This window comes from Rattus norvegicus, chromosome 7 (assembly GCF_036323735.1).
Source record: "Rattus norvegicus strain BN/NHsdMcwi chromosome 7, GRCr8, whole genome shotgun sequence".
NCBI classification, from domain to species: Eukaryota; Metazoa; Chordata; class Mammalia; order Rodentia; family Muridae; genus Rattus; species Rattus norvegicus.
The window spans coordinates 99,563,927-99,586,836 of record NC_086025.1 but is presented as its reverse complement, the minus strand read 5'-3'; the positions used below and the strand labels follow the sequence as shown (position 1 = coordinate 99,586,836).

General features: G+C 40.9%; 1 protein-coding gene across 1 annotated transcript in view; it reads left to right on the top strand.

The window, feature by feature from the left end:
• Positions 1-22,910, top strand: part of AABR07058254.1 (HERV-H LTR-associating 1) — a 41,445-nt gene that overhangs the window by 13,553 nt on the left and 4,982 nt on the right. The window contains exons 7-15 of the mRNA XM_039080212.2: positions 2,505-2,588; positions 3,293-3,349; positions 3,457-3,543; positions 6,901-7,131; positions 9,279-9,509; positions 12,213-12,281; positions 12,606-12,680; positions 17,561-17,717; positions 22,314-22,396. Of these exons, the coding sequence (XP_038936140.1) occupies positions 2,505-2,588; positions 3,293-3,349; positions 3,457-3,543; positions 6,901-7,131; positions 9,279-9,509; positions 12,213-12,281; positions 12,606-12,680; positions 17,561-17,717; positions 22,314-22,396 (1,074 nt within the window). The remainder of the gene's footprint in view (positions 1-2,504; positions 2,589-3,292; positions 3,350-3,456; positions 3,544-6,900; positions 7,132-9,278; positions 9,510-12,212; positions 12,282-12,605; positions 12,681-17,560; positions 17,718-22,313; positions 22,397-22,910) is intronic.

Below are 22,910 nucleotides of genomic sequence, written 5' to 3'. Positions count from 1 at the left end.
CATCATATGTGCAATTGGTAACTGATTTTGGAGTGTGTCTCTTAAAATGTCCCAAGATATGTAATTATGCCCAGTTCTTCAAAAAGATGTTCACTATTCACTGAAAGACAAGGTGATGGTTATTTACCTGTCTCCTTTTACTGACAACCTTTACTATTATAATCAGTGCTGTGGTAAGCACCTGTGCAGAATCACTTGAAGCACTAGGCAAATTATCTCTGTAGGATAAAGCCCTTGAAATGAAATTGTTGGCTGACAGGGAAACAATATTGTTGTGATTCAATTTGTTAAAACTTCTAGAAATATTACAGGCATTTGCCCTCTTGTCAGCAATGCTCAAATGGATTCCACAGGCTGTTCACATTGAATATTAAAAGGTGGTCTTAAATCATCACTAATGGGCTAGACAAAAATTTGTTTCCGTCTTCTATTTTTATATAAAGGGTCTTAGACACAAAGCATCTCAGAGCATTGATAGTAAATCAACTAATTGAATTTCTGTGGAAACAAAGAATATCTTCAAAGTAACAATAACTGGCTTTCTTTCAAACCCAAATGAAATAGTTCTAAACATACTTTGAAAGAGGAATGGACAGAGGATATTGAGTGACAGGTTGTGTGAATGGGTGGTAGGGATCTTGGGAGGAGGGGACTTTTGGTTAAGGCAAACCTCAGCTCAAATCCAAACTCTATAATATGTTATAGGACTCGGGCCAGGTACCATCAATTTTTTTTAATCCTTAGGCAGAACTAGGATTGATCCTTGGCATCTGTATTGAGAGAGTGCTGCTCATAGCTTCTATGCAGCTTTGCATTTTATCATTCAACTTGTGAATCTTTCTTTTCCATTCATTTTACAGTATTTCAAATATCCATTTACTTATGCATTTATTGGAGGGGAAGAATGCACATGCAACAGTAGTATGCCATAGCACACCTGCAGAGGTCAGAGGAGAACTTTCAGGAGTAGATTTTCTCCTTCCATCATGTGAGTCCTGCCTGGACATTCAAAACAAGTCAGCAGGCTTGCTGACAAATACGTTTGCATGCTGATCCATTTTGATTCCCCTCACCCACAATCAACTTTAACTTCTGCTGTATGTATTACAAACATCTCTAGTACCTAGCAGGTATCTGGCACACTATGGACATTCTATGGATATATATTGAGTAAGTGAATTAATGAAAGAAGAGTTTTGAGAAGCAGAAGGAAGATAGATGGATGAGTAATGAGATTGAGCACATTAATAGACTCTACAATATAATATAGAAAGAAGAGACTCATGGTCTCCAGCCTTCTGGACAGAGTGGTATCAACATCTACAGAGGTATACTACATAGCACTTTTCCATCCAGGGGTCACAATTATGATTTCTATTGCTACAAGGAAACACTATAACCAAAAACCAAGTTGGGGAGGAAAGGGTTTATTTGACTTCCAGTTCCACATTGGTATACACTGCAGTTCATCATGGAGGAAATCCAGGGCAGAAACGTATGCAGAACAGGGACCTAGAGGCAGAGGCTGCTACAAGGTCCATGGAAAATGATACTTACTGGCTTGCTCACATGTCTTGCTCAGCCTTCTTTCTTATAAAACCCAAGACCACCAGCCCAGGGACAACGCCACTCACAATGGGCTTGCCCACCTTGCCCATTTTTTCACTAATTGAGAAAATGCCTTATAGCTGGATCTCATGGTGGCATTGCCTCAGGTAAGTAAGGCTTCTTCGTATCTGATGACTGGCTTGTGCCAAGTTAACACACAAGACCAGCCAGCACACAGGGTAACCATGTGACCACACAGTCATGTTGTAACTCGGGCTTATCTCTACCTAGTAGTGTTGATTTACTGCACCAATTACTGATTATCATAGGACATTAATCCGCATCTACAGGGTATGTGTTTTCCAGTCTGTTCTTACAAGCAACTTCCCATCCCATTGATGAGAAAAGAAGCATCTGTGTGAAGCATGATGAGAAGTCATCCAGTAGGCTTCATGTCCAGAATGTATTCAGTGGTTCTGCAGCATAAAGTGTTATAAAAGTCTCCCAAACTTCTCCTTCCATGCTCTAAATACAGTGGGCAAAAGAGAACATTCTTGTTGATATTTTACAGAGGTCTTATCTGATGTCTAGTTCACAACCTGACATTAAATTTTCAACTTTCAACTTTGTGTAAATAGATCTTACATGTTTATGGACCTGATTCCTCCTGAATAGATTTGATAACTTAACGAACTTAGATGAAGCAGTGGAGGTCTTTGGTAGCTCTTGGATAGTACAAGAGATAGATTTGAATTATAAAAGTTCTCTGCTTGAATTTGCCTTTAATATTTTTTGAAATCGTATTTTCCTATGTGTGAGTATCAATAGACTTTAGCAGATTAATTTAAATTATAATTGTAAAATTCATTCTGAGAAAAGGAAAATCTAATTGGAACCTCTTTCCCCCTTGTGTCTTGGCTTCAAAATTCAGAGAGCTTCTCCAATTTGTCTTGCAGATTTCACAGCGTTGCTGGTGGACGTTGTTGGAAATTCTACGAGCTACCTCACTGAGATTTTTAAATCAACCTCCATCCTCTCTGGTGTGTATTTTCAGGGTTCCTGGCAAGCTTTAGGTCCGGTATTCATAAAAAAATACATATAGCCAAGCCTGATAGGTCCACATCCCAAGCCCTGTTATGGGTTAGAGTATCAGGCAACCTCAGGTAAGCTCTATTTAGGTTTTAGGTGTTAGCTTATTTCTAACCTTGATGGTTCCATCTAAACAGGGATCTTCCTGGAGTCCCACAAATTGAAAGGCAAATACTACAATCAACACAGGGAGGGTATCAGCAGACTCTCACAGTGGGTGTAACTTCCCCTTCCCCTTTAAAGACAAAAAGGCAGTCTTGGGGAAGGTGACTATTTTCTACATACTCAAAGGGTCAAACATTTTCACAAATGAATAATGACTGGGATGAATGGGATTGCTACAGGCTTCCCTGGTGGCTGCTGACTCTGTAAGTATGGTACAAACATGCTAGGAAACATTCAAAATATAAAACTTCTGTGTTTGTAAATACAGTATTCTCTAAATACACTGGGGATGCCCTGTTAAAGGTCTGCAGGCATGTGCTTACAGCTTCCATATAGGAGGGTAATGAGAATTCAGTGACACTGTATACATGATATGCTGAATGGGGGAATTAGACAGACAGAAGCAACATTGTAGCCTTAGAGCTGATTTTAGAGACCGTGCCTTATTGGTCATTGCAACATTGTGGTTGTGTTCTGATTTGTTTTGCAGTGAGTCAGACCAATGAATCAGACTGTGTCTTCATCTGTGTGATGGTGGGAAAGTCAGGTGAGCAGCAATGATCTGGAAGTTCTCTGGGTGAGCATTGAGCTTCACACTCCAGTAGGCAAACACAAGATTTCATCTCCGTGGTGTGATTTATTTATTTTTTTCAGGAAGGAATCTTTCTGACTTCTGGGAAATGGTGGAGAAATCCCCTGTTATCAACTACACATTTACTAGTGGTGTGTCCAGTGCTTTGGGTGAGTCTAAATTATTAAAGATGTCAGAGCACCCCCACCCTTCACCATGCCTCAGCTTACTATAGGAAAAGTCTTCAGGTATTTTTTTTATAATTAGGTGGTGTTAAAAATCAGATGGTTTTTCTTTTTGATTTAAAAGAAATTGATTTCTGGAGTATTTCAGGGGGAGGGGGAATGGCCATCCTGGATATTCCTCTCGATGACAATGAACTTAGAGCTGAGAAGCTGTTGTCTCCTTTCTCCCCAGTGAGGGATACCTGTCACTTTACTTCCACACTGTCACATTACATATTTTTTTCTGGTGTTCACTATTGGACTCTTGAAGCTATTTGAAATTTTGATTCACATTCTATAGTCATCGTCCCTCTGTAATTCTCAGGCTCTACCCATACATCTTCTCTCAACAACCATCTATGTTCTGTGTTACCAGGTGCCATTTAGGAACTACTGCTAAGTCCTCTTTCTTCTTCACACTTAGTGCCCATGATCTGGCTGCTCTTCTGAGTCCACGTGATGTGTGTATGTGTCTTCAGTCCTCATCATTTACATAGAGCAACTTATGACCAAGCTCCTTTTGTCACACTCTTGCATTCTTTCTTGAAACTATCCGTGCATGGGCACAAGAACAATGGTCCTTAGATATGAGCTAGGTTATGTTCCTTACCTGTCAAATCCAACAGTCAGCGATAACAGAGAGTCCAGAATCCTTAAAGATAACACATTTTCTTCTTCATATATTTGTTGTTTTCCCATGATTCATCATCTACATTCAGTTTGGAATCAAGGTCCATGTTGGTAGCAGAAAACACTTTGCCAACATTCTGTACAAGCTTGTATATTCTGTGTGGAGGCCCTGTTCTACTCTGTGGTGTTTTATAGGGCTGAGAGTCTATCATTTGTCACCCTGGATGCTATCTTCTGATGTCCTAAAGATTCCCAACCAAAATCCATCTTTTGTGGTTCAACCCATTGTCTGTCATCTGAACTCATTTACTCTAGGTTACACCATGGTTACATTTGCATGTGTACCTCCTCAGTGAATGAACCTGGAAGGAGAACAACTACCTGTTGTCACACAGAGTGCCTATTGATCAGTGTGTCACATGGCATCTGCACAGAGTAAGCTTTTTCATCAGTGTTTCCACAGTGAATGGATAAACACACTCAATGATGTTCCAGTTCTGTGACAGTAGGTTTTTCTGGTTTGTTTTAGTTCAGAGCATCTTTTGGTCATGCCATAAAAGAAAGCACTTATTTTGTAAGAGACAGAGCCACCTCGTAAGGATATGAACTAAGCTATAGCAACTTACCTTTCCATGATTGCTTCTGAGGAAAGAAATGAGGGCTGAGTCAGCCTTGTCTTTTCACCCCCAGTCTCAATCCTGGCTCCCATTAGTGCTCTTTCTGTAAGGACAGATCCTCTGGCAAAGGGAAACTATCTATACATTGGCACTACTGTTGAAATACCTGATGGGCACTTACCTGGCTAGGTGACAGTTAGACTGAGAGTACCTAGTACGTGTCTAACTCTTGGAATTAAGAGTGATGTGAGGAGTTTGAGGTCTAAATGTGAAACATGAAAGAAGAAAGGAGGATTTGGGAGTCTATAAAATGATATTTAAAAGAGGCAGTTGTTTCTGACCTGGCTAGCTCCAAATGATTGAGATGGAGACTTATAGATTTATTCAACAATCTTTAAGCACAATAACTGAACAGATGTTTCTAATGTTCTATACTACCTAGCTATCAACGACATTCCCTGAGTTATGTGCATTTGGTCTCTTGGTTCACTCTGCTTTAGCTGTCTGTCTTCATGGAGAACCTTTTTGGCAACCTCCTTATCAGACTTCATGGCTACTGTCTCCTTCCTTCACCTTGTGGCTCTTCTTCTCCTGGACCCTCATCTGCCTCCTGGTGAACTCCTTCTACCTGGCTCATCTCCCAGGCTAGGATTAGAAGTCTAACCTTTTTGTCTCCTCTGCCCAGCCAGTGCTCTTTCAGTAAGAACAGATCCCCAATAGGGGATTTATTAGGGTGTTACTGCTGTGAAGTGACACCATGACCAATGCAACTCTTATAAAGGAGAGCATTATATTGGGGCTGGCTTATGGTTTCAGACGTTCAGTCCATCATCATCATCATCATCATCATCATCATCATCATCATCATCATCATCATCGTGATGGCAGGAAGCATGGCAGTGTTCAGGCAGACATGGTACTAGAAGCCATGAGAGTTCTATATCTTGATTCATAGGCATCCAGAAGAAGGGTCTGATTCCACATTTAGTGGAGCCTGAGTCCAGGAGACCTCAAAGCCCACATCCACAGTGACTTAGCCCCTCAAACAAGGCCAGACCTACTCCAATAAGGCCATGCCTCCTAATAGTGCAACCTTCCAGTGGACACACATATTCAAACCACCACATTGCTTTTCGGCTTTTTATTAACCAATCAGAGATAACTGGGGAGCTTATTTTACATCACATTGATATGGGGGATTCTTCAGTATTCATGACAATGGCCATGTCAAGACTACAACTAGATCTCAGGACATGGAAATCAGCATCTGAATACACAATCTACAAGATCCCCCTCCAATAGTATCACCACCTACAGCTACATAGTAAGTTCCCTATATTCAAGACCTGCCAAAGGACAAGTAGTAAATAAAATCCAACACAGGCTAAGTGAAGATCAGGCCTTTTCTACCCAGGAAAAGCAACCTTATAGGCTAATGGGTACCTCTCACTTTAGGTCCAGACTCCTCAGCCTCGCATCATCTCAGTCTTCCTAAAAGAAAGCATTAGTCAACTTAACATGTGTGCCTCTTTTTCCTATCCCTTGTGGAATAAACAGGGTCATTAGACAAATTCTTATTTAAAAAAATTCACCAGTCTTGCTGAAGGTCAGTCTTTTGAGTAGTTTCTTTTGGAAAACCCAACTTCTCTGGATGTTCCTACATGTAGCCATAAGGCAAATAGCATAGGCCTTATTACTCTTGCAGAGATAAATATCTGAGTCATGGAGCAGCTAAGGACTGCAAAGAGACATGTGCCTCTGACAAGTCCCTGCGTATCATCAGTTACTAATGACTGTGACAGTGACTGAGAGACTGGCACTCTTAGATCTGACAACTTTATATTCTGTGCATAACAGTTTATCACGCAGCAATTGTGTGATATTTAACCCCATAGTTCATTCAAGAGAAAACATCCTTTGGTGACATTTGGTACTATTCACAGTAATATATTTGCATTTTATATAGCTACTATCTAATTGTCTTTTCATGACTCAACAGTTCTATTTGCCCAAAGTGGCAAGTAAGTTAAAACTGCCATTGGCTGTTTCCTTTGAGGAGCAACTACCAGGGGAACAGTAAGGACTTCAAGGCTCACAACTCAAAGCCAACATTCACTTCTAAGATCATATACTACACGCTGGACCACACAATGGGTATCTGCTCTGAAGACCTTCCCCTGGACAAAGACAACTACTCCTTCAGAGAAAGAGGTGACAGAAAATGAACAGATGTTTCCAGAGCTTCCTGTTGAGTCCATAGGCACACGGAGTAGTGTCCCGACCTCAAGTAAGATGCTTTCTTGTTTTTTTTTTTCTTTACTGTGTCTCTCTTCTTTTTCCTCTAGTATCACATAATTAAATAAAGTACCTCCATTTAACTCTTCCAACCACCTTAAATGATGCCATGACTTAATGTAGGAGAGTTCAGAAGGGCCAGTCAAGGATAGAAATTGAACGGATGATATATACGTCTACAATTCCTATTAACAGATTTCTCTACTGAAATACACTGTCTTAATAAGTCCCAAAAATAATACCAAGAGTTCTCTGATATCATTAACCCAGTCTCCCCAATGGCAATGTCTTGCATAATTATTGTTGGAATATGACATTTTTATTTCAACAGTGTAGGTAGATATCTTTCTCGGGAAATTCACAGGGAATGGCAAGGTCAACATTTTAAGGAACAGTTTGGTTAATTTGCACCTGGTTAAATATTCATACCAAAAATGTGTTAGTGACTCCATCCCAACTTGAAATGATGCCACCAGTGGCTGGTCAAGATTTTTCCTAATCAATCCTACCAAGTTGTGTTCAATATCGATAGTATTGTATCCAAACACAAAAGGTACAGTGACCTGAAAAATATATAAAACTGAGTGATCTCTGCCAGTAACAGTCAGTATTATCTATGCCAAGGATGGATCAGAGTTAATAGAACTCATTCACTAACTCACTCATCAAAAGACATCATTGCTTCCAGCCAGTACGACAGTTTGAAAATGTATCTTTAAATTTCCCCATTGTCTCTCAAGCTCACAGATAGAAGGGAGATACAGGAAAGCAAACTATAGTCATGATCCAACTTACATTGAGCTCTTTTATGCACAAGCCCATGGAGGACATCCTACTCAGTATAGCAGGGCACAAAGCCTTCCCTCAAGGAGGTAAGGATGGACAAGAGACAAGCAAGCTATGAAAAGGGTGTGTCTCAACAGTGGAGAGGAATAGAATGCAACTCTAGCAACTAGAACTTATATTTTCTACATGTAAAAATAGATGATTGCTGGAGGCAAGAAAAGCCATAAAGCACCAGCCATAGTCCTTAAAGGAAACACTGCTTCCTATAAGCAAAACCACAGAACTTTATTGAGAGTAATGACAACAATACACAAAGGAACAACTTGTGTTCTGGATAAGGCAAATGTTCCCCCACTTAACTCATAGCTGGAAAATCATCCATCATGACTAGTTCTATAAACTTTGAGAGAAAAGATTATTAACTTTCTTTCGTGTGAACAAATGTGAAACTATCATCTTCAAAGGATAATTAGGGAATACTTACTTAACAATAGAAAGCTTGCGTCATCATCATCATCATCATCATCATCATCATTTTCAATTATCATCAGTTTAAAGTCAAGGCTAAAAGGGGCAGTGACTGTATCTCAGTGGTAAGTGCCTCTTTGGTGTATTGGCTGCCTTCTTTGTTGATGTAACTGAATACAAGAAGCAATGTAAAACAACAATGTTTCAGCAGTTCGTATTCAAAATTATACACAGCATGGACGTGGCCCTGAGTTCCATCTCCAACACTGAAAATAAGAACAAACAACTTGCCTAATTAAAATAAATAGCTTGCTTCACAGTGTGAAGACAACAAGCCCATGTCAATGCCTCCAGATCTCCACATCTCAAATAACCTTCCCAGCCTACTGCATGATTAGAAATATATCTCATACATTTGAGACATCTACCCAATCTCCAATCACATACACTAGCTTTCTGGGGTTCTAAGGAGTTTACAGAGAATGATTGGGGTTTTATTTTCAAAGGCTGATTTATTTTTATCTTATGTGTATGCATGCAGTGCCATCAGAGGCCAGAATAGGACAGCTGATTCCCTGGAGGTGGAGATACAGGTGATTGAGAGCCACAGTGTGGGTTCTGGGAACAGATCCTGGGTCTTCGGCAAAACTAACAGGTTTTCTTAAGGACCAGGCCATCTATCCAGATGTTTCTTTTGACTTGTTGCCAAAGATAAAAAATTCAGTTTAATCTGCCTATTCCAGTCCACAGTTAAATGTCAGAACTATATGTGGTATCCATAAATATTTCCCTTGCCCTTTGAGAGCATTTGATATGTCTGTAGTTTTACCCATGATCGGGTAAAATACAGCGAAACCAATGGTCGTCATTTTTGACATACTACAGGGAACATGACCAGAACACCATGGGTGACACGTAGATCCACACAAGCACCTACTGTCTTGTCTGGATCCATGTCTGTGCCACTGACTGTGGATGATAGCACACCTGGAGGGCCACCCTCCACATCAGCCTCCACTGAAGATGCCCAGGAGCTCAGCAGCACAGAAAGCCAGTTGCATCCTACTGGGATACTGACCACACCCAGCAGACTAGCACAGCCCAGCATAGTCTCAGGTGAGAGACATTCATCTTCTTGGCAACCACACTTGAAAACATCTGTTTTGAAATCTTCCTTTTTATATTTAATTTTATTTTACTTATTCACTTTATATCCCTCTCACAGTCTCCCTCCTGGTCACTTCCTCCCACAATCATTCACCCTCCCAGTTCCCTTGTCTGGGCAGATAGAGGTCCCCTGGGTATCCTCTCCTTACCCTGGCACTTCAAGTCCCTTTGAGGATAGGCACTTCCTCTCCTACTGAGGCCAGACAAGGCATCCCAGGTAGTAGAACATATCTCACACACAGGCAACAGCTTTTGAGGTAATCACCACTACAGTTGTTCAGGACCCACATGAAGGTCAAACTGCACATCTTCTATGAGTGGGGAGGCCTACGTCCAGTCCATGTATGTTACTTGGTTGATGGTTCAGACTCTGAGAGGCCTAAGGGTCCAGGTTAATTGACTCTGTTTGTTTTCCTATGGAGTTCCTATTCACTTAAAGGCCTGCAATTCTTCCTCTATACTTCTGTAAGAATCCCCAAGCTCCATCCACTGTTTGACTTTGGATGTCTGTATTGGTCTGAGTCACTTGCTGGGTGGAGCCTCTCAGAGGACAGCCATGCTAGACTCCTGTCTTCAAGCATAGCAGAGCACCATCATTAATAGCGTTAGTAATTGGTGCTTGCCCATGGGATGGGTCTCAAGTTGGGCCGGTTATTGGTTGGCCATTCCCTCAGTCTCTGCTTCTGCCCCTATGCCTTCATTACTTGTAGACAGGATAAATTTGGGGTTGAAAGTTATTGTGGGTGGGTTCTTGTCTTTATCACTTCACTGGGGTTCCTTGAAAGCCTTTTTAATGTTTTGAAATCTAATACACATGCTAAAAAGTAGAAAAAAGTGCTGATTTCATAAATGATTATAAAACAAATTCATTCTTCTCCTTTTCTTTATTCCACTCCTTTATTCTCATTTATGAATTAAAAACAAATGCTTCTTCATAACAGGGTTCTCCAACTGCCTCTCTTTCCTTTTCCATATTTGTAGAGTAAAGCATTTCATAATGCTGTTGCACTGTCTGTGATAACAAGCTTCAACCATATTCACTCTTCTACCCCTCTTCATTTTACTTTCTCTCCCCCTTTCCCCTATACTAGTGCACAGGAAAATTAAATAAATTAACTTTGCTGTTATCAATGGACCACAGTCACCATGAAACTCAGCTCTGTCTCAGATTCAGACACAGCTGGACTTCGATCTTGCCTTAACTACATACACTATTCACAGAAATTTTTCTTCTTCCTCTGAATTTTCATTTTTGCATAATTAGTTAAGAGATGTCAGGGCAAAGAGTTTGGTTTAGGATGTAAGCATTTGGACATGAGTCATTTGTTGCAACTCTTGTAAGCTGACCAAGTTATTTACACCAGGCACTGTCAAGGGCTCTGAGTCCTTTACAAACTTCCATATTCTGAGATCACAGAGCCATTCAATCAAACTAAACGAAGTCATAGAGAAGTTGGATGTGGCTCAAATTGCTCAAGATTTACACAGAAAACCATCAAGGAAGCAAGCATTACTGATACCTTCTTTAGTGGAGGTGATAGTCTAGTCAATACTTGACGAGAACTCAGATGATGTTGACCCTTCCTGAGAAAATGAAAGATTTCCATTGGAGTTGGGGATTCCTGCTAGTTATGGGGATGAATGTGAATGAGCATTCATCTATAGCATTCACCTCTGCAATTCACTCAGAGGACCATGGAGTGACAGCCATACCAATCTGGTTGCCACAAAAACATAGTCCCAGCAGAAGAGCAGTCACAAATAATGGAATACATTATAGTAGTGTTGGCTGGAACATGGGTTCCCCAGAATTCCCCCACATTCCATTTTATTCTCTGGAGTCCACCCACAGAATAGTATTAATTGTTCATTCCTCTCTGCACAAACATTTTGCTCAGCTTTGCAGGCCTATTCTCACTAGCTCGGTGTTTCTTTTTGCAATCAACAATGGCTCCTACTAAAATGGGTGCCTATCTATTGGACCAGGTTGTATCCCAGACTTACTCCTTTCATTCATCTTTGGCATGTAACTCCCAGATTCCCCCCTCTTCTCTCTCTCTTTCTCTCTCTCTCTCTCTCTCTCTCTCTCTCTCTCTCTCTCTCTCTCTCTCATCTTTCTAGAAAAGACGGCTGTTTTGCTGACTTGCTAGAGTCATGTCAGTGGGGATCAGGTCCTGAAGTGGTCCTAAATCCAAAGCATTATGAGCATGAAAGACAGATGATGAACTGAGAGCCTAGGCCATTGTTAAAATGATTGACCAGTGATTAATTAATTAATTGACAAATGATGAGTGTGGATGGAGTCCATGTGCATACCGTGACTCAGATCAATGACAAGCAAGCCATGTTCTCTTTGTCTCAAAGGGCCCACATTCAAACACATTCCTGTTCAGTACCATTGGTGTTCCATATAGTGTCACCATATCTTATTGATATTGGCAAGTTCCCAATAGCCTCATCATACTTTACCAGTTACTGGTGGAACTCGTTCATTCCACTAGGTACTCCAGGAAGAACTTGATTATGGCTACATTTCTTAATCCTGCACCTTCAACATCCCTCTTGGTATCTGGCCTAGCCAGTCATACTGGTAAGACTATGGAGCATCTTCTTCAGATTTAAGAGACGATGCTCTTTCTCTTTTCTTCCCAGGAACACTCATGCCTGGAACACAGACTACAAATCCAACTAAAGCACCAGCTCCTAGAGTCCCACAGACAGGTGAGACTGTGCAGCCAGATCAAGAAACTGCATACCTGAGGAAAGTGTAGGCTGAGAGAAAAGAAACGTGGGTACAAAAAGACCTGCAAGCATGCTGTTGGTGCACGTTATTACAGGGAACGAGTCAGAAGTGGTTTCATGGCATTGCTTTACTGCAAAGCTGTGTAATCATGGCTAAACCACTTCTTTCCCTTTGGCTGTCATTTCCATATGGACTTTTAAGAACCCTCACCTTGAAGGTGTTAGGATTCTCTGACTGTTCATGTATAATAGTCCAAGGCCATCTTATTTCAGTTTGGAGAATGTTCCCTTTAATATTTACAGATGGTATTCCTGCAGGGTGGCCAATCACCCCTGAGAAAGAGCCAGCCCGGGTCCCAGCAACCCATCACGTTTCAAGTGAGTAGGAACACCCAGTCATTGCTTAAGCTTGTGTTTTATATATGTGGTTGGCTACACTAATAAAGAGGATTGTTTGATCAATGTAGACTCAGACTGTTAGGATGCAAATCTCAGCTCAACTACTTTTGTGATGGGTGGCCTCCAGGATTGATACCCTCAATTTAAAGCAAGAACAATGGCAATTACTGTGAGCACTAAAAACATCTGTTCTCTTTATTCTCTTTTACATGGTTTTATATTTAGATAATGTGTGCTGAGTTGACTTAGGATTTTAAAGCTCTATGCTATTTAATTTGATCAACGTTCATTGTGTGAACATCTAGAAAAATGTGCCGATCACTTTGCAAAAGCCGCTCTCATGATGAGCCTGCTGGCTGGTGGCTGGCTGATCAGAGAGAGAATGCATAAACAACTGCTCCAATCTAAGCCCCAATTGCTGGATGCAACTCCCTGTGGCTGTGTTTTAAAGGATGCCCTGCTGGCCATATCACTGAATACTCCATGGATTTGAGAAGCAGCGACTTCCTAGACATGGTTCACAAAACTCCCAGGACTTGAATTTCTTTTCTCAGCTTTTGACTCTCACATACTTACCTTTTCTGGGCTATTAGCTCCTGACAAAAGGAAGACAAAGTAAGTCCTCAAAGATTGGCAGGTTGTTAGGCCTTACCTTCTCCTGAACATCTTGCTATACAAGCTTCCTGAATGTTACAGCACTGGTCAGTCATATGTCAACAGGGCATAATTAAGTTGCTGGAGCCTGCCCAGTCTCTTGTTTTATAAATCCTCAGACCTACTTCAATCCTTACAGCCTCCAGTGAATGATGAATGGGCCTTTCAGACACAAAGGCGCAACTGTGCTACCAAGAAATTGCGTCTCTTGTCCTAGAAAATCTAAAGAGAAATACCAGTGGTGCCAGCAATATTGTCAGGTTGAGTTCTAAGACACTCGTTAACTATATTTACATCCATATTTACAGCTGTATCTACATAGCTATCTCTGTCCATCTACCCACCTGAATATCATGTATCATCTGTCTATATACTCCTATCCATTTCTGCTGATAATTCTTTAATACATGTCTGATAGATCGCTATCTGCCTATCTATGGTGTAACATCTCCATCCTTCTGTCTATCTTCAGAAGACAGATGCATTCATTTTATAAAAGAGGCTCTGACATCTTCCAGTAAATTATTTTGCTCATCCAAATATCATTTTTAAAAATATTCCACGGGGCTGGAGAGATGGCTCAGCGATTAAAAGCACTGACTGCTCTTCCAGAGGTCCTGAGTTCAATTCCCAGCAACCACATGGTGGCTCACAACCATCTGTTATGGAATCTGATGCCCTCTTCTGGTGTGTCTGAAGCAGTGACAGTGTAGTCATATACATAAAATAAATAAATAGATCATGAAAAATATTCCACAAAGGTTTTATTAACCATCCAATTATCCCTTCATTGAACATATATTGAGCACCTACTATGTACAAGGTCTAAGGCTAAGACCACCTCAGTTTCTCTGTCCAACAATTCTGGAAGGTAGATAATGCTATCTTCATTAAAGGATTCTGGTGAGTCCTATAGACAAGAGGCTGAGTCTGGAGGTCATATATGCCTAACTCCAACATCTGTAATCATTTTCTCTCTTTGTATTATTCCTAAGATGTAACACACACACACACACACACACACACACACACACACACACACACACTGCAAATGACTATTAAAGGAGAAGCATTATAATGTTCTTGAGTGAATAAGCAGACAGTACTTAGTACAGCAAGTGAGGAAGAGAATCCTTTCAGCTGAAGAAGTCATGCAGGAGCCCAAGCGAGCAGGTACTTTTTGACAAGATACTGCTAAGCATGTACTCCTACAGAGCCTTGGCATAAGCAAACCCACAGAAGTGAGAAGATTGACATTCCCAGGACTGAACAGGGCCTCTATAGCTAGAATTCTTTCGGTAAAGGTACGAGTCATAGGAACTGAGGCCAAAAAGAGTGAAATTAAGAGCAAGTTGCTACAATGACCAGGAGTCTGTTCCATGTTCTGAGGCTTGGGAACGCCATATGGCCTAGTATGTCCCATGCAATGATATCCCTGACCTCAAAGTGGAAACTACAGAGATGCTAGGATGATGGGTGCAGTGGAGGGACTCATATATGATTATGTGACTAAAAGTAAGGCATAATTACCTAGGCAGGGAGATTGGGGCTACAGTTAGGAATCAGAATCAAAGTGATGTGTTGGTACTCAAGTGAGCCATAGGAGTGACCTAATTCAGATTGTGTAGGTTCCTGAGGTCACTTCCTGAGGCCAAGAAGTACAGATAATGTGCAGCATGGAAGTGATGTGTACAAATCCATCCCTAAGGATGCTGATTATTTAACAGGGATGTGGCTCTTATTGAGCATGGGCCCAGAGTCAGGTCTCTGCTTAATCACTTCCTCCCTATGGTGTGACTGATCTGCTTCATGCTCAGTAACCTCTTCTATATTTCCAGACTTGCAATATCTGCTTAACGGTTGTTACAAGGACTAAATGAGGTAATATGGGTGAAAAGCTTAGGAAATAACTGGTGCATGGTAAATGCTAAATGCCACATTGATGGAAGGATAGGCATGCGCTGTGGTGTGGGGTTAGTTAATGTTAGTAGACTCATGGAAAAATATTTTGTTTCTATATGTTTTAAAAGTCCATAGCTTTGTGAACCTTCTCTTTAGTTGCTAAATGTTGCTGATAAATTATCATTTATAAACTCTCATAGTGGGGTTAGGTTCAGTTGTTGGCCTCTGGCTAAGAATGGAAACCTAAGTTTCCATAAAATTTAAAGTCTCATAAAATTTAGAATGTAAGTGTGTCAGTATATTAAAGATGCTACTCAACTCAGTAGTTGATGAGGAAATCAGAAAGGTCTTAAAACTGTATCAATAGAGAACCAGATTTACAGGGTAATATAGGGAAGTAATTTCAAAGGAGCTTGCCAATTTATAACTTATAGTCATAATTCTTCTACTTGAAGTGGGGCGAAAACCAACTGTACACTTGCCAGACCACAGTCACTTACATTGCTATGAACATGAGTTATCTGCCGTGTTTTCAGACAGCAAGTTAACAGTATCAGTTAACTTGTACTACTACAGAGCTATAACCAAAGAAAAATGCTCAATAGAAAACCAGTCATGCTTACAAAGAGTTACATTCCTGTGCTGTGTCTCAGTTGATAGAGTGCTTGCCCAGCACTCATGAAGCCCTGCACTCAATAACCAGCACCAGAGAAATTGGGTACAGTGGAGTGTTCTTGTATTCTTACAACTCAGAAAGTGGAGGCAGAAGCATCAGGAGTCCTAAATTACCTCAGCTATATAACAAGTTTTAAGCCAGTCTGAACTTCATGAGACTCTGTCTCAAAACAATCAAATCAAATCAAATCAAATCAAATCAAAAGCTTCATTCTCCTATATATCCAGATAGTCCCAGGCTGCCTGCTAGGCAACCGCCAAAACGACATTAAAGAGAAGCCACTATTCCTGTCTGCTCATTTCTAGATGTTTGTCATTTTGTTTAATGGCAATGAGTGGCCCGTCCTGTGTAACTGTAACATCCTAATATGATTTGTAGTCCTAGATAACAAGCCCTGTGAGAGGAGGACCCTGTTCTTTCTTGTTTGTTGCTATACTACTAGTCTGTTAGTGCCTGGCACATGGTGGACTCTCAAAACTTTTCACTAAGTAAATCGGGAATACTAGCTAGTATTTGTGTCTGTTCCATAGCAAGGATAATGTCATATGTTCTGTGTAGAAGGACTTACTGAGTCCTCTCAGTTGCTCTGCATGCTGAGTCTGCATCTCATGTCATTCTTCTTTTGAGGTTGCCTGGGTACAGCCTCAGGAATTTGATTCAGTTTCAGAAGATCTGATAGGATGAGAGCTTTAAGAACTTATTTTCTTCTTTGCTTAATATTTGTATTCTTTTCCTAAATGTCCCATACTAAACAATAATGAAAATCTGGATACATGGTGAATAGTCAACCTACATCTCAAGGAGAGCTCAGAACCCATTGTACAGCTTGCTAGACTTGGATTGCTATATTCATTTTCAAATCTACTATTCCCTTTTGCATTAGTTCCCCATTGCTGTGACGAACTACCTGACAAAAGTGACTTATGAATAGAAAGATTTATTTGGGCTCCCAGTTCAAAGGTACAGTTCATCTTGGCAGGGGCAGCTTGGAGACAGCTGTTCAATTGTGTCTACTGCTGGGAAACAGAGGGAGATGAATCTTGGTGCTCATAATACTTCCTGCTTTTTATTCAGCCCAGAACTTCACCTCATGGAATGGTGTCACCCACCCTTAAAATGAGTCATCACACATCAGTTAATCCAGTCTAAGTAATTTTAGATCCTTTCAAGTTGACAGTCAATACTAATCATCACACCTTCTTGATGTCTTACACATGTGTGCACACACACACACACACACACACACACACACACACACACTACAACACACTTTCTGTATTTAAAGTATTCTCCATCCACATTCCCCGCCAGCTATCCCCTTACATGATAGTTATCCTCTGTACCAGTGTTGCCCTGCCCCAGTGCCTTTATGTTCCACAATTTGGATGCATGAAACTCAGAGAACCCATGTCTGGTCTCCACCTAAACCCTATTACTGTCATTCTTTACCTGTCTATTGACATTCCCACAGTAGTTTCACTGAACAACAATGAAAGCCCACTCTCTATTTTCTATTTCCAATCTACCTATAATAAGGGCTAGACTGTACTCACCTATGAGAGGATATACTAAAGAGATGTTTGCTGAGCTCTGACTGATTTCACATGTCTGAGATTGCATGTTCCAGACTGTCCTCGGCCACTCCCCAAAGAAGAGGCCATTACAGATACTCCTCTGCCTCTGACCATGAAGAAACTCAATCCATGCCTGATGGAACTGTGCCGCTTCTTCCAGCAATGCCTCTGCTCAGTCCGAAAGCGGGATTTCAGTTCAGAAGCCACCAGGTAATCTTTGACAGTGACTCCCTCGCACACTCAAATGCACACTTCACTTTGTGCGTGATCGCTCTGTAAGTTATTAGGTAGCCAGGCACTAAAAAATTCCAAGACAGGTGATGCATACCCAATAGTTATAGTCTTCTTACTGTGTGTGGTTTCTCTGCATCTTATCAGGTTGCCAGACATTGAATAATTCCCAGGCTGGTGACAGGTAACATAAGAGAGCTTACTCTATAGTGTGCCCATGCTAGACTTTTACGTCTCTGAGCTCCATAACAGGGATTTATTCATCTCTACATCCTCAAAACAAAATGCAGGATCTGGTAAATCTAGTCGAGCTGAGCCCCACTGAGCTGATTTTTGTCTGAGATGAATTGAGATGGGTTGGGTTGGAATGAACTGATTGAGTTGGTCTCAATTGCCCTACTGGAGCTATGTTAAGATTTTAGATGAAATGAGTTAAGTAAAGAAGAGTTGTGCTTAGATGTGCTGGGTTGGATTAAGATGAAATGATGACATAGTTGAGTTGACATGAGCTTAGGTGGGGTGAGTTGAGTTTGAATTACACAGAGATGAATCCACACAGATGAATCCACAGAGATGTGTGGTAGAATTACTTACTACCAAGGACTTTGGATACCAGTGTCCTATATTTGATGGAATTTTCTAAGACAAATATAATCAAAATATTTACCTATCTAAATTACAGACCTTTCATTCACAGTAGTTGTTGCCTGCCAGAGAAAATCAGGAGGCGGATCACACACTTTATTGGGTGATCTAAGCATTGATGTGCTCCTATCTCCCAGTACTGACAGAAAATGCTTGCGGGATTTATTTTTTGATTGCTAAACCCAGAACCAAACAAGAGAAATGCATATCCTTGCCGAGGACCAATTTCTCAAGTCTCAGTGTCATCTTAAAAGCTTACTAACATGTCTTTCATGTTTTAAAATCTCCATTACCCACCAAATCTGAGCACCAAACCCAGGTTTGTTCCTTTTCCCCTAATCTATTTTTAGGTTTGATCTAGCCTCAATAGCCTTGGGGATTTTATTTACATAAAGAGAATAATAAACAAGTTGACAGACTCAGTAGTGTAAACAGACAAGGAAGGGGTATTTCTTCACAGTAAACAAAAAGAAAAGTTTCAAAACAATGCTTTTTGTATTATCTAGAATCAGCCCACTTCAATAGATCCTTTTCTCACTAACTGAACATGTATTGGGTCTCTCCTATCTGCCAGTGACGTATTATATTAAAACAAGCATTGTACAGATGAATTACAAATAGATCAAGAAACTGGGCCATAGCTGGTGAGATACAGTAGTTGTAAAGCTCAAGTTAAAATAAAATGGATAGGACTAAGTCATTTATCCAAGCAAAAATATATTAGTCATACTCCCTTGACACATATCACAAATGAAAACATTCATATGGGTTTAGGGTGATGGTTCAGCAGTTAAGAGCACTTGATGCTGTTCTAGAGGAGTCGAGGTTAGATCCCAGCATCTATATCAGGTGGCTCACAAATGTCTATTACTTCAGTTCCAAATCTGCTTGTGGCTTCTGCATGAGCACACACACACACACACACACACACACACACACACACACACACACACACACACACACGAAATGGAATGTGCAGAGATAGAAAGAAAGATACCTTGAAGCATGTCAGGGCTTCTGGGGTGCTCACTGTGTCTGCAGCAGCAATGGTAGTCCCCTGATGCTGCCTTTATTCCTGTTCAAAATGACCGTGTTATTTCAATCATTCTCATTGTTGCTTGTAAACTCAGTCCGTTCAAGTCTTTCCATAGAGTTCTGGTGTCTTTCTAATCTATTCCCTTAACTTAGAAGAAATAAAACATATAGAACCCTCGATGCTCAACCACTTATTCTGTCAGCTGTAAAATTCAGGTTCCTTAATTTCCCTTTCTCACCTAAAGTCTCTTCCAGTAGAGTCCTATATTGAGACTTTTCCAATTTTGAGGTCCCTAGCACAATACTGAGGACATGACTTCCTATCTTATAGGATGACAGAAACTGAGTCCATTTAGCTTCTAATGGGTGACAAATGCTGACATCTCCAGGGTTGTCTGGTATCTGTGGCTTCTGATGGAAGGAACTTGGACATTGATGAGTTCTTCAGAGTCTAGCTCATATTGATGGCATTGAAGCTGGTCCTGATACCAAAGCCCATACACAGACACAGCAGACACTACAGCTTTTCCTCCGTGATTATTTAGCTCAGCCTGTGGATTTCAAACCTCTGGGTTGTAAACTTCTATCTTGAAAAGTATTCAGATTATGGTTCATAACAGTAGGAGAGTTACAGTTATGAAGTGGCAACAAAAATAATTTTTTATGATTCAGGGTCTCCACAACTTGAGAAATTGTCTTCATAGCATTGGGAAGGTTGAAAACCACTAGTTTAGTCTTTTCTGTTTGAGAAATATATCCTCTAAGTAATCCAACAAACTTCATTGTTAACACAACTTTTACTCTATTCCCTGCCTACTACTTTTTTGCTTTGCCATATTAAGTTGGAGGTGGACCTAGATATTCTGCCTCAGGTTTGGTCATGGCCATGTTATCATAAAGTACTCTTTCCAATCAGTGCGGCAGAAACTTTCTATTTAACAAATAAAGTATATGAATTAATACTACAAAAGGCTACTTTGGCTTTATGAGAACAGGCCACAAGACCATGGAATTTCTGGTCCTGTCTGAAGATTCACAAAGCACCTCATTTAGTAGTACCACATCCTGCTGCAGACTCCTTCACAGCATAGTTTGACATCCTTGCTGCACTGGAAACAGACCAGACTTGTTAAAATTGTTTTTAAAAATACCTATACACGATCGCCCTGGCTAAGAAGGGTTGAGGGTAGGATATGAGTCAAGGGTCCAAAAGCACGCATCTAGCTGGCTAAATACTGTATTGGGCTGGAAGTTGGGCAGGCTTCAGTTTAGAATTAGTTTCTGTAACTTACAAGCAATGTGGTGTTGGGGGTCTACTCACATATTCTCTTGAGCCTTATCTGATTTATCCCATAATGTACCTAATCCTGCCCATATTCCAGGCCACATGTCACATAATTCCAAGAGCTCTGTTCACAGAAAGACTGCAATACCCTTGCTACTGTGACACTGTTGGGGAAATGAAAAGAGACAACATAGCTGGTACTCTGACTAGCACCAGGAATGCTGTACTGTTGGACTAGTGACTATTCTGGAATTTATGCATTGCTCTCTTACACTTGCTGCATGGATCCTTCCCTGGCACACTTGGCATGTGGCTATGGCAACCAGATGCTTAGATACTGTGTTGAGCTGTACTGAGCTGGCCAGTTTTGACATATTCCTTCTTGAAGTGTCCTTGAGCCGGTCCAGGTTCATGAGAAGAGTGATCCCATTGTGTCCATCACTAGATACACACACCCCTGTTCTGGTTCTGGCCAGCTTTATACTGAACAATCTGGTCTGTGCAAACTCCATTTCCCAGAATGCCCAGCCATCCAGTGTCCTATTTGTTCATGCAAATGAAGACACTGGCAGAATGGAGAGGCCAGACAATTTTTCTACACTTCTGCATACCCAGAAGTAGGTGTCTCTTCTGAGGCTCCAGATACCCTAACAATGAAGAACACCCCTTCCTTTCTGTGCTTCTCACACACTTGCTTCTTGTCTCTTCTGGGGCTGGTCGTTCACTGTCCAGTAGACATAGGGGTGCCTCCTTCCTTCTTGCCTTGGTTCCTTTCTTCTCTTTTAACCTGTTTGGGGCCACTTTCCAGTGTGAATTTGCTTTGTTAAAGCACCTTGTTGTTTTCACTTTCCTGATGAGGTCCTGACTGAAATATTGGTCTTCTTGACTATGGGAATGACAATATTTTCTAGCACAGGCTGGACTACCCAGGTTAAAATCCACACAGCTGGGGCTGAAGGGATGGCTCGGCAGTTCAGAGCACCTGCCGGTTCTTGCAGAGGATTGAGGTTGAATTCCAACATGCCTGGCTCAACCACCTCAGATGCCAGATATGTCACAATAAGCCACTGACAGTCTAGGCTGACAACTCTCCTGATAGCATGCTTGTAAGCTCTCCACTGTGGAGTGAAGCAACTTTGAGTGCCTTGATCAACTCTTGAGTATCTCTTTGTAATGTATTTCCTATATGGGCTAATTATGCATTCTTCCCTCCTTGCTCCTTCTCCCACAATTACAAATGAACATTTTTACTTACTGAACACATAGACACTGGTATAATTCAGGAACTTCACACAGACCATTTCACTAATTCTTCTATTATTGCCTTTTACTTACATATGAAGACACTAAGGCCTAGAGCATTAAGTAGCCAACGTAAACTCACACATCCTAATAAACTGTAGATCTAAGTTTAAAATTAATCTCATTGGCCCCAAAGTCTGAGCTCTTTCCTTGCAAGCATTCTCCTCTACCCTTCTTCCGATACCCTATAGAGTTCTTTGATGTAAATTAGGGCCTTGCTTACTGTGTTGTTCATATTCTTTTTTATTCTGGCTGTCTTATGGTCATCACAGGAAAGTGACCACTCACAACTCTGATTGAACCTGTAGGTATTGTGTGGAATACTATTCTTGGTTTTTGAAGAATGCTACACTGATCTGTCAGAAGATAAAGAGAGTATCCCATTCTCAAAGTAAGTACCCAGCTTACTGATGTGATCACTCAGCAGTGAGTGCATTTGTTGAAAGGTTCCATGACTCTGATAGGTTGCCTTACCTTGGCAGAGACCAGAGGACTGCTGTGGCTCATGGAGACGTGATCAAATCAAGGCAACCTAGTGTTCAGTCAGCCTCTCAGAGTTTGCAGGAATTACAGAAAGCTTTGGAGTCTGCTGACCATTCATTTCTGCCTCTGCGTGAAGCCAAGCAAGGCTCTTAGGCTCTGAGTTCTGATGCAAGCTAAAAAGACAAACCCCAGAAAACACCCAAAGTGTATGCAAATAATTTAAGGCAGAGAGGAAAGAAGTCCTCCATTTACTGGGTGAGGGTTCCAGAGTCAAGGGCAGAAATCCCTCACTTTGGTGTGTGGGCATAGAATATAACAGCTTACCAGAACATTATCTAATATCTTGTCTTTCCTCCCTGCCCTGCTGAAACCTTCTAAACATACATGTTATGTTTACTGAGCAGTTGATTATTGAGTTTAAA